This window comes from Lottia gigantea, assembly GCF_000327385.1.
Source record: "Lottia gigantea unplaced genomic scaffold LOTGIsca_44, whole genome shotgun sequence".
Taxonomy (NCBI): Eukaryota; Metazoa; Mollusca; class Gastropoda; family Lottiidae; genus Lottia; species Lottia gigantea.
In genome coordinates, this window is record NW_008709540.1 from 311,084 (window position 1) to 328,452 (window position 17,369).

A 17,369-nucleotide genomic window follows, 5' to 3' on the forward strand; every position below is an offset into this window, starting at 1 on the left:
GGTACAAAAGGTATGACATTTAGAGGGTTTGACTAATCCTTCAATTTTATATGATAACTCGTAAATGAGATATAAATGTACATGTATGTCATTTCAAAACATTTGAAGGCCCTATAGTTCATTTTATCATGACAGCCACCATTAGGCCTGACGAGATGACTATGATATGAACAGCAATAGCTTAAATGGCACAAAACCTTCACCCGTGCCTCCATGAATAATTATAAGACATTTTCTTTCTATATTAGAACATTCCTTTTTGACTCGTTATCAATGTCAAATTTAGGAATTGTGTGAGTTATCTTAGTATACATACACTATTAGTCAGCCTACTGTCCGATATTTCTTTAATTTTGTTCTATGTAATTCTAGAAACATCAAGGTTCTCTTTGCCATGTACAGTGAATCCTGCTCATGAGACCACCTCTACTTAAGAACCACCTTCAATATGCGACCACAATAAAGTCCAACTTTCAAGTTTTCAATTTAACTAAAGACTGTTAGGAGACCACCTCCATTACCCGATTATCTAGTCTATGTCAACGTGTTTCATATTTATTTTCTATCAATTAAGGATTGAATGTAGATTGATCGATGAACGCAGAATTTTCACGAGATAATTCGAATGAGTGGCGAAGCCATTCATGTAACATTTATCACGTGAAAATTCGTTATCGGTGATCACTAAAAGTCATCAAAGTCTTGCAAGTTGAATTTTTCTCACTTAAACTTTCCTTTGAATCGGGTCAGCTTTTGTCTGGGATATGTGCGAATTAAGGATTAAAACAAATCTAAAATCTAAAGTTGCATAGATTTAATCTCATTTAAGATTTATCATATTCAAATGAAGGATTAGTCAAACCCTCTAAATGCCATAACCTTGAAAATTTGTGTTTATATTTTGACGGTACCCGGCTATACAAGGGTCTTTTAACCTTTTAATAAAGGAGTTATATATATTATAAAATGATGCTCAATCAAAAACAAGTAGTATACAATAATAATAATAATAATAATAAATACAATATTTATAGAGCGCGTTATATAAAAACAATTACTCTAAGCGCTTCACATAAAAATAAGTAAAAAATAAAATAAACAGTTTAAAATAATTGCAGTCAATTAAAAGTATATAGAATGAAATAAAATCTACAAGAAATCCTTAAAAGCAGTTCGAAAGAAGTGAGTCTTGAGTTGCAAACTACCATTTGCAAATTAGGCATCCTTTTCAAAAGCGGAAGTCACGTGAATTTTTCAGTCTGGAGCTTTCCGTCTTCGTACTAATACGTTGTGTACTCTTAAACCCTGGAGTAGTATATCTTATAAACTGATGATGGCAATGTAAATTGTTGAAACGTTGTGTACTCTTAAACCCTGGAGTAGTATACTATATAAACTGATGATGGCAATGTAAATTGTTGAAACGTTGTGTACTCTTAAACCCTGGAGTATTTTACCATATAAACTGATGATGACAATGTAAATTGTTGAAACGTTGTGTACTCTTAAACCCTGGAGTATTTTACCATATAAACTGATGATGACAATGTAAATTATAGAAACGTTGTGTACTATAAAACCTTGGAGTATTTTACCATATAAACTGATGATGACAATGTAACTTATAGAAACGCTGTGTACGATACAACCCAAGACTAGTATACCATATAAACTGATGATGACAATGTAAATTATAGAAACGTTGTGTATTATAAAACCTTGGAGTATTTTACCATATAAACTGATGATGACAATGAAACTTATAGAAACGTTGTGTACGATACAACCCAAGACTAGTATACTAGTTGAAACGTTGTGTACAATAAAACTCAGGAGAAGTATACTATATAAACTTATGATGACAATGTAAATTGTTGAAACGTTGTGTACTATAATGTTCAGTAATATACCGAATTACCAATTTTGGTTCTACTTTATCTAGTTCACATTTGTTTACATCTTGCATTTTGAACGTCAAATTTCTCCCTTAAAATAAGACAGAAACTCAATTGCTATTTTGACAGTTTTTGACTTGTAGAGCCGACAAACTGTCAGAATTGGCATAGAGGCACATGTTTAAGATTTGTTAAGCTCACTTACCTTCAGCTACGTTTAACACACTGTGAATGATCACAGGTAAACACTAGTTTTATATGCACAATGTTACCAATGAAGGGTTTCGAGGGGTCAAATAAGATAATATGATATGTGATATGTTTTTCTAAATCATTGAAGTTTTCGGAGAATCTATTCATATAATAATAAAAATAATGACGCCCTCTCTCTATTGTAGAGATCAAATAAATAAATAATAAATCTATTGCCCTTCTTTTATGGTTTCCCGTGTATATTAATTAATTTTTAAATCATTTCAGAATCGAGTATAATCTAATGAAATAATGGTTTAAACAATTTTTATAGTTACTCTGTTCGTTTTACTCTATCGTAATCTGTGACAGAAAAAGGCACACTTGGTTGAAAATAAAACAGTTAAAGAGACAATTGCGGCATTTCGGAAAGTAACTGTTAATATAGATGTTTTTATTAAATATAGAGGCCACAGGCCCATTATACAATAAAGTAGATATTAATATACACAATTATACAAACTACACGTGGATACTTAATTCACATTTTCGAAGGCTCAAAGAATTTTGTCCTTTTTTTCAATGACAAAAATGTATATTTAGCCAAATTGTACAAGATGGTAGCATTTGTGTTTGACATTAATATATTTAATTTTTGTTGAGATGGGTGTTTATGATAATATTGGGGTATAAGTTCTAACCTTAATTCTTCATAAAAAAGGACAGATGACAAATGATATTCTGATTCGACACATTACACAGAGAGGACAAAACCGTTCGCATCTTGTTAAACCAAGCTGTCTGCCCTTTTCAATCATTAAAGGGTGATTTGAGCACCGTAACTTACATAAGGCAATACGATACACACTGACATTGATATCAAGATAGGTTTCTCTATTGACACTTTCTTTAAAGCCTGCATAGAAGTCTAGCTTTGACACTGTTTGTATGTTTTCGTACCATAACGGATTACCAATATCAATACATCTTTGTTTGAAAATTTTGCTGAATGAATTGTCAACTGTTTGATTGTACCAAACCTCAGCAAACCCGTATGCACTAAGTACATTTTTGATCTTTAGAGCCCAGCAGTTGATGCTCTTTTCAGCCAAATCATATTGATATTGATATATTACAGATAATATTCTATTTTCTTTTTGATTAACTAATCTAATCCAGTATTTGATTAATCTGTTATACAAGTTAACTGTCATAGAATATCGACCAAGTTCACCCCGGGCAACAATATTTGGGGCTGTCTGACTTAAATTGATTAACGACTTAAAGAACCTATCCTGCACTAAATTAATGTCAGGAGCAGGGTGGAATCCCCACACTTCGCTACCGTACAATAAGATAGGTACAATTTTAGCATCGAAAATATGCAGTTTAGTACGGATTGGCAACTTACAGAAGTTTGGTATTTGTGATTTAAGGATTCTGATAGCCTTAGGGCTTGTTGGGCCAATGTCTTCTGGGCTTGAAACCAGGAGGTGGAAGATGCCAACTGAACACCTATATATTTGTACGAAGGTACTATTTCCATCAAGAAAAAATTTCTCATATTTCCTCAATTGGCCACCTTTTCGAAAGACTACAATTTTACTTTTGCTACTGTTAACTTTCAATGTCAGTTTATCGAGCCTATCTTGCAATCCTTTAACCGTACTGTCGAAAAGTTCAATATCGTCGGCAAACAATAATATAAAAAGTTCTATCGTACTAACATTAATGCACCTTTGATCATCATTGCTCAAATCAGAAACAATGTCATTTATGAAAAATGAAAACAAAAATGGTGATAATTGGCAACCTTGTCGTACACCAAATGCAGCTTCAAATATATCGGTGCTACCTAATGAGACTCAATAATCTAAATGTATAACCCCTAATGTTTCCATTCCACAGTTTGTAAATCAAACTATTCCTGCAAATGGAATCAAAGGCAGATTTAAGGTCAATGAGACCACAATATAGCCTACCATGGCACAAGTTTACAATTTTGTTAATAACAGTGTCTAAGATAAAGATATTATCTATAGTCTGAAAGCCAGTTCTAAAACCAGTCTGTTCTTTTACTAAAACGTATTCTCTCTTTGCCCACTGTGTTAGCCTTTCGCACACAACTTTTGCGAATATTTTCCTGCAACTTCCAAAAGAGTCACCGGGCGATAGTTAGAAGGGTCATACGGATTACCTTTTTTAAAAATTGGCACAATCACACCTAAAATCCACTCCTCTGGGTAAACTCCGGTTCTAAATATTAAATTGAAAAGAAACGTAAGGATATCAACACAAATTGGGGGTGCGTTTTTCAAGAGCTCTATTGGGATACCATCATACCCAGGTGCCTTTCCACTTTTCATACCATGTATTGCATTTTCAATCTCTTCGTGGGTAATTACTGCATCTAAAGGGTTGTCTCCAATACTGGCATTTATGTGATCTTCGCTTATTGAATTCACAAACGTGTCTATCTCACCATAAAATTGTTGAAAGTCGGGAGATTCATCTATACCTTGGAAGTGCTTAATGAAGTGATCTGTCCAACACATGGCAGATATATTGTTTTTAGACATAACTGAGTTCGGTTTGATGGAACGCCAGAAACGTTTCCAATCTTGCAGTCGCAGAGCTCCTTCAAGACAATCACAAAAAGCATTAAATGCACTATCTGATTTTTGTTTACACAATAGATTTTTTAGAGTCAGAGTATGCTTCCCTATCAGTTAAGGCGTTTGAGATATGGAACTGGCGTAGGTGTCTTCTAGCTTCCAGTCGCGCTTCTTGGCATGGGCGGATCTCAGACAGTTGAAACTTAATAAATAAACAAATTTATAAAGTTAGAGTCAAAAGAAATCTATCTGTAAGTTTCGGGTTCTTTGTTGAATATTTAAAATGATGGATGTTTTGATTGGTCAATATTGTAAGAACTAAACTATAGATTTTAAACACTCGGATGCTAAGATTCCATATACGCGTCAGGCGAATCCATCATGCGTCATCCGTCATTTGTTAAAAATCGAAATGGTAGGTATAAGAGGGTACGATTCCATATATGCAGAAGCGGTATCCGCCAAATGGTCTCCGTCATGCGTCAAAAAGAAAATCACCCGGTGTAGCGATTTTTGACACATCCCGACGGCTTTCCGCGCAGAGATCTCCCAAATGTGGCGTATTTTGTGGGGGTTCCCTGTCTTTTTTATGCACCAAAGCATCCATTTGTCTAGAAGTCGGTGCGTCAAAAGAAAGATAACGCATACGTTAACTCGCATATGGAATCATATTTGACGTATGACGATCTGTCACCTGTTGTCATTCTGCTTTTGTTTCTCTATCTTTTAATCTCTGAAATTAGAAATAAAATTTGTTGTGTTTTTTTATGAATATCGATTTTTATTGAAATAAAAAAATAATATCATGGGTTGTACAAAATATACAAAATATTAATTATTGGTTGGCCTATGTGAACTCTCTGAAAGGAATCTAATTGGCGAGAAGTGATTAACATGACTAGATGTCGGATAATACAGATTTTTGTTAGTCGGGACCACTGATTAGTGTCGTATTTTGTAATACACGGAATGTGAATTTTTAACTGACATAATAAAGAAATCAATCGGGATCTGAAAAGATGTTGGATAACGAAGAATGTTAGAATACTCAAATGTCGGATATCACAGAGTACCTCAATATGAGGTTTATAGTTTCATAATATTTAATATTCTAATATTTATGTCATGTTGATCGTAACTATTAATAATCGTTTAAATTTAACTAACAATAGTAACTGTAACAAACTACCACACCAAATACTGACACTGAAATGACAACTGATAATAAGAGAAGATACAACAATGAATCTCTATAAATAAAATAAACATGCCACCACCTAAGTAAACTAAACTTTATTATGAACATTTTAAACCTGGTCATACTGCACATTGTAAACCTGGCCATACTGCACATTGTAAACCTGGCCATACATTGGCAAGCTTAATCTAAAACTGATTCCCGCTAAGATTTCGACCAAGTGACCTGTAAAACGATCGGGTATTGGGTCCCAAAATGCCAATTCCGAAAGGAAGAGAAAAAGATCCGAGAAGAAGCAGAAAAACGAGTGTCACCAAAAAGGACATCGGGCTTGCGACTATAGAGGGGAATAGTTGTCAAAAGTATTAATGAAGTCAAACTTGAAAACGAGGCGTTGACTTTAAAAAAATAACATATTTCCACTTTACACATTTAGGAAATACTTCTTTCTTAAATCATACAGTCAACCTTCTAATTACAAAGTTCAGAAATTTATAGTTTACTTTTCAAAAATTGCTCGGTTCTTACCACTTCGTCAACGTCTTGACCTCGCACACCAAATCATGGCACCAAAATACCACTACTGAAGACATTTTCGAAAACGTGGAACAACCTTTGCTGATACAGAACTTGGGAGATGCGACAATCGTTCTGTTGGGAAAACGTGTCAACTAATTTGGCTCTTTGAGTTGTCTGGGTGTTTATAGGGTGATTGTTGTGATGTTTTTTACTTTTTATCTTTTCAATTACGGTACATTAACTTCGCGAGAAAAAAAGAAGATTTTTTGACAGTTATTAGACTTAGTTCAATTGAAACCCGTATTTGATTGCTACATAGATTTAGATCATAGTCTGGTATCACTGTCTGTAAACCATCCCGAGGTTTATTGTCTGGTATCGCGGTCTGTAAACCACCCCGAGGTTTATTACCTAGTATCACGGCTTGTAAACCATCCCTAGGTTTATAGTCTGGTATCACAGTCTGTAAACCATCTCCAGGTTTATTGTCTGGTATCACAGTCTGTAAACCATCCCTAGGTTTATAGTCTGGTATCACAGTCTGTAAACCATCTCCAGGTTTATTGTCTGGTATCACAGTCTGTAAACCATCCCTAGGTTTATAGTCTGGTATCGCGGTCTGTAAACCATCCCTAGGTTTATAGTCTGGTATCGCGGTCTGTAAACCATCCCTAGGTTTATAGTCTGGTATTACAGACTGTAAACCATCTCCAGGTTTATTATCTGGTATCACAATCTGTAAACCATCCCCAGGTTTATAGTCTGGTATCGCGGTCTGTAAACCATCCCCAGGTTTATTGCCTAGTATCACGGCTTGTAAACCACCCCCAGGTTTATTGTCTGGTATCACAGTCTGTAAACCATCTCCAGGTTTATTACCTGGTATCATGGTCTGTGAACCATCCCCAGTTTTTTTTTACCTGGTATCACGGTCGGTAAATCCACCCCAAGGTTTATTGTCTGGTATCACAGTCTGTAAACCATCCCCAGGTTTATTGTCTGGTATTACGACTTGTAAACCATCCCCAGGTTTATTGCCTGGTATTACGGCTTGTAAACCACCCCCAGGTTTATGACCTGGTATCATGGTCTGTGAACCATCCCCAGTTTTTTTTTACCTGGTATCACGGTCGGTAAATCCACCCCAAGGTTTATTGTCTGGTATCACAGTCTGTAAACCATCCCCAGGTTTATTGTCTGGTATTACGACTTGTAAACCATCCCCAGGTTTATTGCCTGGTATTACGGCTTGTAAACCACCCCCAGGTTTATGACCTGGTATCACGGTCTGTAAACCATTCCTAGGTTTATTGTCTGGTATCGAGGTCTGATGTCTGTGTGCAGAAAGTGAGTTGCTGCATGCCCCAGTTGGAAATTTCAAGATCTCGGATACATTACATGAAATGGGCCTATGACAAATATATAACAAGCTGCTAGCTCGTTAGACAGGATAGTTTGGTACTACAGAAATTCGTTATTGTGCTAATTGCGACCATTTGCGACTAAAAAATGAACAAAACGCGAGAAAAGTCATTTAAAATTACAAATTTTACAACCGTCAGTTGGTCTGATTTGACAGTATTATTAGATTATCTCTGAGTTTATTCAGTTATTATAGTTGGTCTGATTTGACGGTATCATTAGATTATCTCTGAGATTATTCAGTTATTACAGTTGGTCTGATTGGACAGTATCATTAGATTATCTCTGAGATTATTCAGTTATTATAGTTAGTCTGATTTGACAGTATCATTAGATTATCTCTGAGATTATTCAGTTATTACAGTTGGTCTGATTTGACGGTATCATTAGATTCTCTCTGAGATTATTCAGTTATTACAGTTGGTCTGATTTGACGGTATCATTAGATTATCTCTGAGATTATTCAGTTATTACAGTTGGTCTAATTTGACGGTATCATTAGATTCTCTCTGAGATTATTCAGTTATTACAGTTGGTCTGATTTGACGGTATCATTAGATTCTCTCTGAGATTATTCAGTTATTATAGTTGGTCTGATTTGACGGTATCATTAGATTATCTCTGAGATTATTCAGTTATTATAGTTAGTCTGATTGGACAGTATCATTAGATTGTCTCTGAGATTATTCAGTTATTATAGTTAGTCTGATTTGACGGTATCATTAGATTCTCTCTGAGATTATTCAGTTATTATAGTTAGTCTGATTTGACAGTATCATTAGATTATCTCTGAGATTATTCAGTTATTATAGTTGGTCTGATTTGACAGTATCATTAGATTCTCTCTGAGATTATTCAGTTATTACAGTTGGTCTGATTTGACAGTATCATTAGATTCTCTCTGAGATTATTCAGTTATTACAGTTGGTCTGATTTGACAGTATCATTAGATTATCTCTGAGATTATTCAGTTATTATAGTTAGTCTGATTTGACAGTATCATTAGATTATCTCTGAGATTATGCAGTTATTATAGTTGGTCTGATTTGACGGTATCATTAGATTATCTCTGAGATTATTCAGTTATTATAGTTGGTCTGATTGGACAGTATCATTAGATTATCTCTGAGATTATTCAGTTATTACAGTTGGTCTGATTTGACAGTATCATTAGATTCTCTCTGAGATTATTCAGTTATTATAGTTAGTCTGATTTGACAGTATCATTAGATTATCTCTGAGATTATTCAGTTATTATAGTTGGTCTGATTTGACAGTATCATTAGATTATCTCTGAGATTATTCAGTTATTATAGTTGGTCTGATTTGACAGTATCATTAGATTATCTCTGAGATTATCCAGTTATTATAGTTAGTCCGATTGGACAGTATCATTAGATTCTCTCTGAGATTATTCAGTTATTACAGTTGGTCTGATTTGACGGTATCATTAGATTCTCTCTGAGATTATTCAGTTATTACAGTTGGTCTGATTTGACGGTATCGTTAGATTCTCTCTGAGATTATTCAGTTATTACAGTTGGTCTGATTTGACGGTATCATTAGATTCTCTCTGAGATTATTCAGTTATTACAGTTGGTCTGATTTGACAGTATCATTAGATTATCTCTGAGATTATTCAGTTATTACAGTTGGTCTGATTTGACGGTATCATTAGATTCTCTCTGAGATTATCCAGTTATTATAGTTAGTCCGATTGGACAGTATCATTAGATTCTCTCTGAGATTATTCAGTTATTACAGTTGGTCTGATTTGACGGTATCATTAGATTCTCTCTGAGATTATTCAGTTATTACAGTTGGTCTGATTTGACGGTATCATTAGATTCTCTCTGAGATTATTCAGTTATTACAGTTGGTCTGATTTGACGGTATCATTAGATTCTCTCTGAGATTATTCAGTTATTACAGTTGGTCTGATTTGACAGTATCATTAGATTATCTCTGAGATTATTCAGTTATTACAGTTGGTCTGATTTGACGGTATCATTAGATTCTCTCTGAGATTATTCAGTTATTATAGTTGGTCTGATTTGACAGTATCATTAGATTGTCTCTGAGATTATTCAGTTATTATAGTTAGTCTGATTTGACAGTATCATTAGATTGTCTCTGAGATTATTCAGTTATTATAGTTAGTCTGATTTGACAGTATCATTAGATTATCTCTGAGATTATTCAGTTATTACAGTTGGTCTGATTTGACGGTATCGTTAGATTATCTCTGAGATATTTGACGGTATCATTAGATTGTCTCTGAGTTTATTCAGTTATTATAGTTGGTCTGATTTGACGGTATCATTAGATTGTCTCTGAGTTTATTCAGTTATTATAGTTGGTCTGATTTGACGGTATCATTAGATTGTCTCTGAGTTTATTCAGTTATTATAGTTGGTCTGATTTGACGGTATCATTAGATTGTCTCTGAGTTTATTCAGTTATTATAGTTGGTCTGATTTGACGGTATCATTAGATTGTCTCTGAGTTTATTCAGTTATTATAGTTGGTCTGATTTGACGGTATCATTAGATTGTCTCGGAGTTTATTCAGTTATTATAGTTGGTCTGATTTGACGGTATCATTAGATTGTCTCTGAGTTTATTCAGTTATTATAGTTGGTCTGATTTGACGGTATCATTAGATTGTCTCTGAGTTTATTCAGTTATTATAGTTGGTCTGATTTGACGGTATCATTAGATTCTCTCTGAGATTATTCAGTTATTATAGTTGGTCTGATTTGACGGTATCATTAGATTGTCTCTGAGTTTATTCAGTTATTATAGTTGGTCTGATTTGACGGTATCATTAGATTGTCTCTGAGATTATTCAGTTATTACAGTTGGTCTGATTTGACGGTATCATTAGATTCTCTCTGAGATTATTCAGTTATTATAGTTGGTCTGATTTGACGGTATCATTAGATTATCTCTGAGATTATTCAGTTATTATAGTTGGTCTGATTTGACAGTATCATTTAGATTGTCTCTGAGTTTATTCAGTTATTATAGTTGGTCTGATTTGACGGTATCATTAGATTGTCTCTGAGTTTATTCAGTTATTACAGTTGGTCTGATTTGACGGTATCATTAGATTCTCTCTGAGATTATTCAGTTATTACAGTTGGTCTGATTTGACGGTATCATTAGATTCTCTCTGAGATTATTCAGTTATTACAGTTGGTCTGATTTGACGGTATCATTAGATTCTCTCTGTGATTATTCAGTTATTATAGTTTTCATTTGACAGTCAATAAGATTCTGTTTTTTTTCTAGATGTTAGCTACTGTATGCTAGATTCAGATGGTCTGATTGAAGAATAAACTAGTATTTAATTTACTGATTTGTACAAAATGTTGGGGGTAGCTAGACGTTCAGGATGTCGAGTGAATTTCACCGGATAAGAGGTGGGCTCCTAACAGTTATCAGTACTGTGTCAGTTTAATATCAGAGCATTTTACTAAATTACTATGAATCTAGTCATAGCTATACCCGTGAGCCGCCGGCCAAGCCACTATTACAGCCACAGGCCGCGGCCGGTCTGCATATCAAGCCGCCAGCTATTACTGCTACAAGCCGCCGATGGTCTGCTTATTAAGCCAGCCAGCTGCCGTCGTGTTTCTTCCACCGGCGCTCGCCAGGTGTCACGTCTTCTGATAAATATGACAACAACCATTCCAAATTCTCACTCACTGAATCCCTTCACAAAGTGAACCAGTGGAAACAATGTTTTCCATCACAGGTTTAATTTTGATGCTAAACGAAGTTCACTTGTTGCTCTGATTATGAACATGATTTTCTTTATTCACGACAACATCAAGTATTACCATGACTTGTAATTCTTTGCCGGGTGAGTGAAGTTAAATTGCTGTTCAGATATTGTGAGATCCAGATATACTCAGCTAAAGACTATTTTAAAATTGTATTTCTTAAAACCTAATTTAGTTACTTTTGCATTTTGGTTTGAAGCATGGACATGTATGTTGAAAGAAGGTTTTCACATTGTTAAGTATTTAGGAATTAATATCGTCTGTAATTCTAGAAATATGAATCTCATTTAAGAAAAACTTTCCACTTGTAGATTTTTTTCTTGAACTGGATTAAAATGTTGTAATTCAGCATTGGTCTTTTAAGTTAATAAATTCCTTTGCAACCAATTTAGCAATTTGTATTGAAAGCCTACGATTCTTTTTCTGCTCAAGGCTGCAGCTAGCCAGCTGATGCACTCTAAGCCAGTTGAAAATTGGAATGCTGACGGGTATAGTCTAAGCACGTTCTCGTTCTGCACCTTCCTTATCAACAATAGTATTGAAACAATTTTTTTTTTCTAAACGTTTTCTTTACATTGTATTATAATGAATATTAATACCGGGGAACTGTAGTAACGTGTTGCCAAACTGTATTATAGTTGAAAATTGGATAGCTGACGGGTATAGTCAATAAATATTATATTACAGCAATCTAAATATGCACCCTCCTTACTAACAATAGTATTGAAACATATGACCAAATTTTATTGTAAATATTTTCTATACACTGTATTATAGTGAATATTTCTATACACTGTATTATAGTGAACTTAAATTACATAGTTTCGATATGAATCAAGATCATTATTATACAATCCTCTGCAATTCTTTCATGATTAGTAATATTATTGTATTTTTATATCGTCTTCACATGATAAGAAATGGCAACGAACCATGAATTGGTGAAAGAACAAAATAATGAAGAAGTAAATGCTATAGCTCAGACTCAGAGATCAAGAAATGGTGGAAATTATAAGAAGAGATAACAATTTTAAGAGTAATAAAAGTCAGAATAATGATGTAATCAAATGTAAAATAATGTGGAGAATGGTACAGACTGAGATGTATGACATATGGTAAAAATATACCTTTCAAGGGGTTGAAATCAAATCAAACGTTCAACCGTTCGAATCTTATTTATCCAGTATTTTGACTTATTTGTTTGGTCAGGCATACGTGATTTTAACTATTATAATAGTGGCGGATGTCGCGTGCAAAGCAGACGATGTCTCTTTTCGAAACAGAGTCCACGACTAAACTACTTTTACTCCCAATATTGCCTTTCTTTGGACGAGATTTTTGATTGACGAAATTGTCTTGCTTGTACGGATTTCTATTATCGACAGGTGAACGCCAAGAAAAGAGTAAACTAATATAACTGTCTTTCAAAATGTTCCTCCTTGGAAAGTTCATAGGTCACATCTTAATCAACCAAATCAGATAATTACAAAAAATATCGCGTCATCAACTCCAATTTGGAGTCTTTCTACTAACCAAATGGCTATTATAGATGATTTAAGTTTCGATTGATACATACCAGCTGTAAAATACTTAGAAACACAAGGACAGTTGAGTGTTAGTTTTTAAGTTTTGAATGCGCTCAAATATGTTAGACAATACATCAGTTTAATCTATAAACACAGACACTGTACCAATTAAAATCAGACATTCTCTTTGTTTGTGGGATAGTGACTTAGGCATAGAAGACGGTTGGAGTGGATAATTCACGAATGAATGAAACCAGCTACATTGATTAATGATATTAATATATCTTACAAATAACAACAATAACAAGGTAAAGTAACAAGCAATTATAATAACTGTTTCTATAGAATGGAATGCTATAAACATCTTTATCAGCTGGTAAAGCAGATATTTACACGACAATATCTCTTGAAGTTACAATAATTATATTTGTGTCAAATCTCACTATGCAAATATCTGCTTTAACAGGTGACAAAACTACAATATCGTGTCAAGCCTGGTCATCAGCTAGTTGTAGAGGAGGGTTGATCTGTTTGACTTGAAGCTGAAGGGTTAGCTATATCAGGTGTAGGTGAAGGGTTAACTATATCAGGCTGCTCAACCAGTAATGTCTGACTATTTTTAGGAAAGTACTGATCAGTGTTAAATATCAATGGTTCTTCATATTCAACTTTCTTCTTTTCCTTGGATTTCTTCTGAAATTAACATAATAAAGATACATTTAGTTCTAGTTGGAATTTATTTCATTGTCTAATTTACTAGTGACTCTTGAGACTGGGGGTACAAATAAGGGGCAAGGTCGAATGGGGGGATGTTATGTTTGATATTCGACATGTGGAAACACTATGGAACAATAGGTACAAACATCTGATGAAGGGTCTGTGGTCAATTTGATGTTTTATGACAAATATTTCAAGGAGTAAATGTATGAATCTGGGGGTACAACCTTTTTCTTCTGAGTGGGTAAAATTCAATATACTGTGAAATGACTAGGGTGAGAGAGAGTAGAAATAAAATAAGAATTAAACTTACAGATCCTACTATAGAGGAAAGTTTCTTGATTAAACCTGATCCTATAGAATCACCTACATCTTTCTCAGCTTGAGTTACCTTCTCTTCTATAATATTTACATCTCTTTTAACTACTTCTACAAATTGCTGTAAACAAACACAACATTAACAGTTTGTCAGCCTACATTTTCTAAAATAGGACTTGTGACCAAAGAATGGAAACTCACTAAAACAGGAGTAAGAAGACAACAAACAAAATCATACTACAGTACGAAAATAGTTTATGTCTCTCAACTCTATATTCCTTTCAGAGAGTCCACATAGTTAATAATATCTATTTGTTAATAAGGTTTGTCAACTTGTCATCAAATTAAGAGAGCTTGTATAATAATATTTATTGAAAACGAATTATATTATGGCCATGTATTTGATCAACTATTTTGATGACAAAACTACAGTTATCTGCTAATGTTATTAGCTCTTGAAGAGAGTTCACATGGTTATTAATATCTATTTGCCAACTGATATATTCATTCTACCTACCACTAATTTATTAATCCTATCAAACACATGCCTCATCTCAATACACTTCTCCTGTATTTTAGGTAAAGTTGTATTTAAACATAAGTTGGTATCACTTCGAATCTGGAAAAGGAAAAAATACTGACTGCAATAATGAACTAGATGAGCTACACCATGCTGTGTACAATGAGGGAAGAGAGACATGCTGCTGGAACAGGGAGAAATTACAGGCTTTTTTGTCAAATTCTTACTGCTATAGTGATGTCAGAATTTGTTAAATGTTATTTAGACCATAACTTCTTTGATCTTCGGCGTGGTATAACCAACTGAAATATTAGTCATACCACGACTGGGACTACTTTCTTCGAACCACCCACCTTCTGTCCCAACAAATTCAAAACCAATTTCTAACCTATACTTAGATGTTGTATGTTTGTCCAAATTAATTCTATAAGGACCTTAGGTTCATAAAAAAAGCCAGAAAATCTTTTATAAATTTCTTATACAATCTGTGAAAAGGGTGAAAAATGAAATTGAAATACTAGTTTTAGCCAGGCTAGTTTAGTTATATCAAAAACGATATTCTCAGTTCATAACTTTAATAATAAAACTCCAAAGATGGGGTTTTATATAAAGCTGTTGAAAAATGTATAACTATATCTGTCTATAACTAAACCTGTGAAGTTATTAGAAGACAATAACTGGTGATGAAAAAGAATAAAGAAGAAGTAGATATTCAGTATTTTAAGGAGGTTGAAATATACTTCCTTCTTCTTTAAAGACATAGGTAAAAGTAAAGTTTCTGACTGGACAGGTGATGAAACTCACTAAAAACTCACTCAGTTGGCCAATGACAGAAGGTGACTAGGTCCAGTGAGATCAGTTAAAGAGACTAAGAGAGGGCAATAATTAGTTAATAGTATAAGGCCAGTTTAATGTAATTAGGTGTTTATAAAAACAGTAGTGGTGTATTTAGAGAAGATAACAAATAAATAAAACAACCAAGTTTCTTTAAAAATACACCCTATCACATACTTACCAAGTCGACCAGTCCACAAAATTCTTCCAGTTTAGTCAACATGCCTTCGATACTTTCATAATATTTAGATTGCTGTAATGTATAACCAAATATACTTGCTCAGATGTGAAAAATTCAAAATGATACAGTCATCACAGTCATTGTACCAAATATATTACATGTATCATTGAAAAGAATATGACTAATCTGTACCAATTTACAGGACCCACAATCATCAAATGGGAACTGTAAAGTAAAAGTGACTTTTTGTTATAATTTTTAATTAAATTTCATTGAACTGTGGAGGAAACAAATGTCAAATTCTTCTTTGAAAGTATACAAAATAATTAAATGCAGACAACACACTCAGTTGTAGTCTGTAGTCTTTAATTGCAGTTACCTCCCTTCATACAATTCTTGGACTTGTTTTATATATAATAGGTCTACTAACCTCAGAAAATCAAAGTTTGAGAAATAAAAGTATTTTGATTAGTTAATAAAGCTGAATTGTACAAAATTTTAATAATTAAACAATCCGATAACCTGTGTAATGTAACTAGTTTAAATCCAAGTTTATTTTTCTTAAAAACCGGTGTTCATCTGAATACAAAAACAATAGTTGTCTGTAGCCTTGTAGTCTTGTTACCTCCCTTTTAGCAGGTGATCGTTGGACTTCTCACCTTACATCAAATAATCACTTACTTCTTTCGTTATATCAAAATTCAGATAGTTTCTGTAATCTTCGGCTATTTCCTGAACTAACTGCTCCACTGTAGCTTGTATTTCTGTCTCATGACTTGAATTATTCTCGTGATTCGTCGTTTCGTTCTCCATTGTTTATGTCGGAAGTGAAGTCTCGGTTATTCAGTACTATCGATAGCTTTGATTATCAAGTTGCAGAATGATAATAATACTTTATTTGACAGGAAAACCAGTTTGCCAGAGGCAAATCTTCTCTGGTATCCTCCTAAACTACACATATAGTAATTATAAAATACACACTTACAGAAATTAAAAACATACATACAAAAGTTATAAACTACACACATACAAAATCACGTAATATAAGTTCTGTCAAATTATCATGGCCGAAGGGGTTTTCAACTTCTTTCTTTCACTTTCATGACATTACCTCCCTTCCCTTACTATTTCGTGATTCTCCTTAGGCAATCATGTGCATGTCTGAGAATATATAGCCTGACTGAATAGAAATGAAATGAAATGAATGGAGTTTTATGTCCTACTTTGCTGCACCATGTGGGCTAATGAAGACGGATGCCTCAATTGTGGAGAACAACTTGATATGAAATGATATTGTCCAATTTATACCAAAATACAAATCGCCTCATTACCCTCTGTAATTACAACATTACCCCCTTTGGGACAGGCAACAGAAAACTGACATGAGGGGATTTTACACTCATACCCTTTCCTTTCCCGATTGTGAAACGTTATCTAGTTTGCAATAAGAGAAATGCAGTTTGCATCAATATTATCTCTCTTTTGTTTGGATCTATCGAGAGATAAGAAGCTTGAATCCATTGTGCTGTCTCAATTCGAACCAACCTCAGAAGAATTTATCCCATTTTTCTTAAGTGCTGTATATCATTTTATGCATTTGCAGTGAGTGATTGAGCCAAATCCCCCCCCCCCCCCCCCCCCTTAA

The 17,369-nt window shown here is 33.9% G+C and overlaps 2 protein-coding genes across 2 annotated transcripts; both read right to left on the reverse strand.

Annotated features, from left to right (window-relative positions):
- Positions 1-6,642: 6,642 nt before the first annotated feature.
- LOTGIDRAFT_164186 (hypothetical protein) lies at positions 6,643-7,308 on the reverse strand (the record flags this gene model as incomplete). Its single annotated transcript, XM_009060692.1, has 1 exon — positions 6,643-7,308. The coding sequence occupies one exon, from the start codon at positions 7,306-7,308 to the stop codon at positions 6,643-6,645; it is 666 nt and encodes a 221-aa protein (XP_009058940.1).
- A 6,105-nt stretch (positions 7,309-13,413) lies between these two features.
- LOTGIDRAFT_233804 (hypothetical protein) lies at positions 13,414-16,537 on the reverse strand (the record flags this gene model as incomplete). The annotated part of the gene is made up of 5 exons (XM_009060693.1): positions 13,414-13,847; positions 14,185-14,310; positions 14,707-14,808; positions 15,725-15,796; positions 16,406-16,537. 5 exons carry the CDS (start codon positions 16,535-16,537, stop codon positions 13,656-13,658), a joined length of 624 nt encoding a protein of 207 aa, XP_009058941.1. The 3' UTR covers positions 13,414-13,655.
- Between the last annotated feature and the right edge of the window lie 832 nt (positions 16,538-17,369).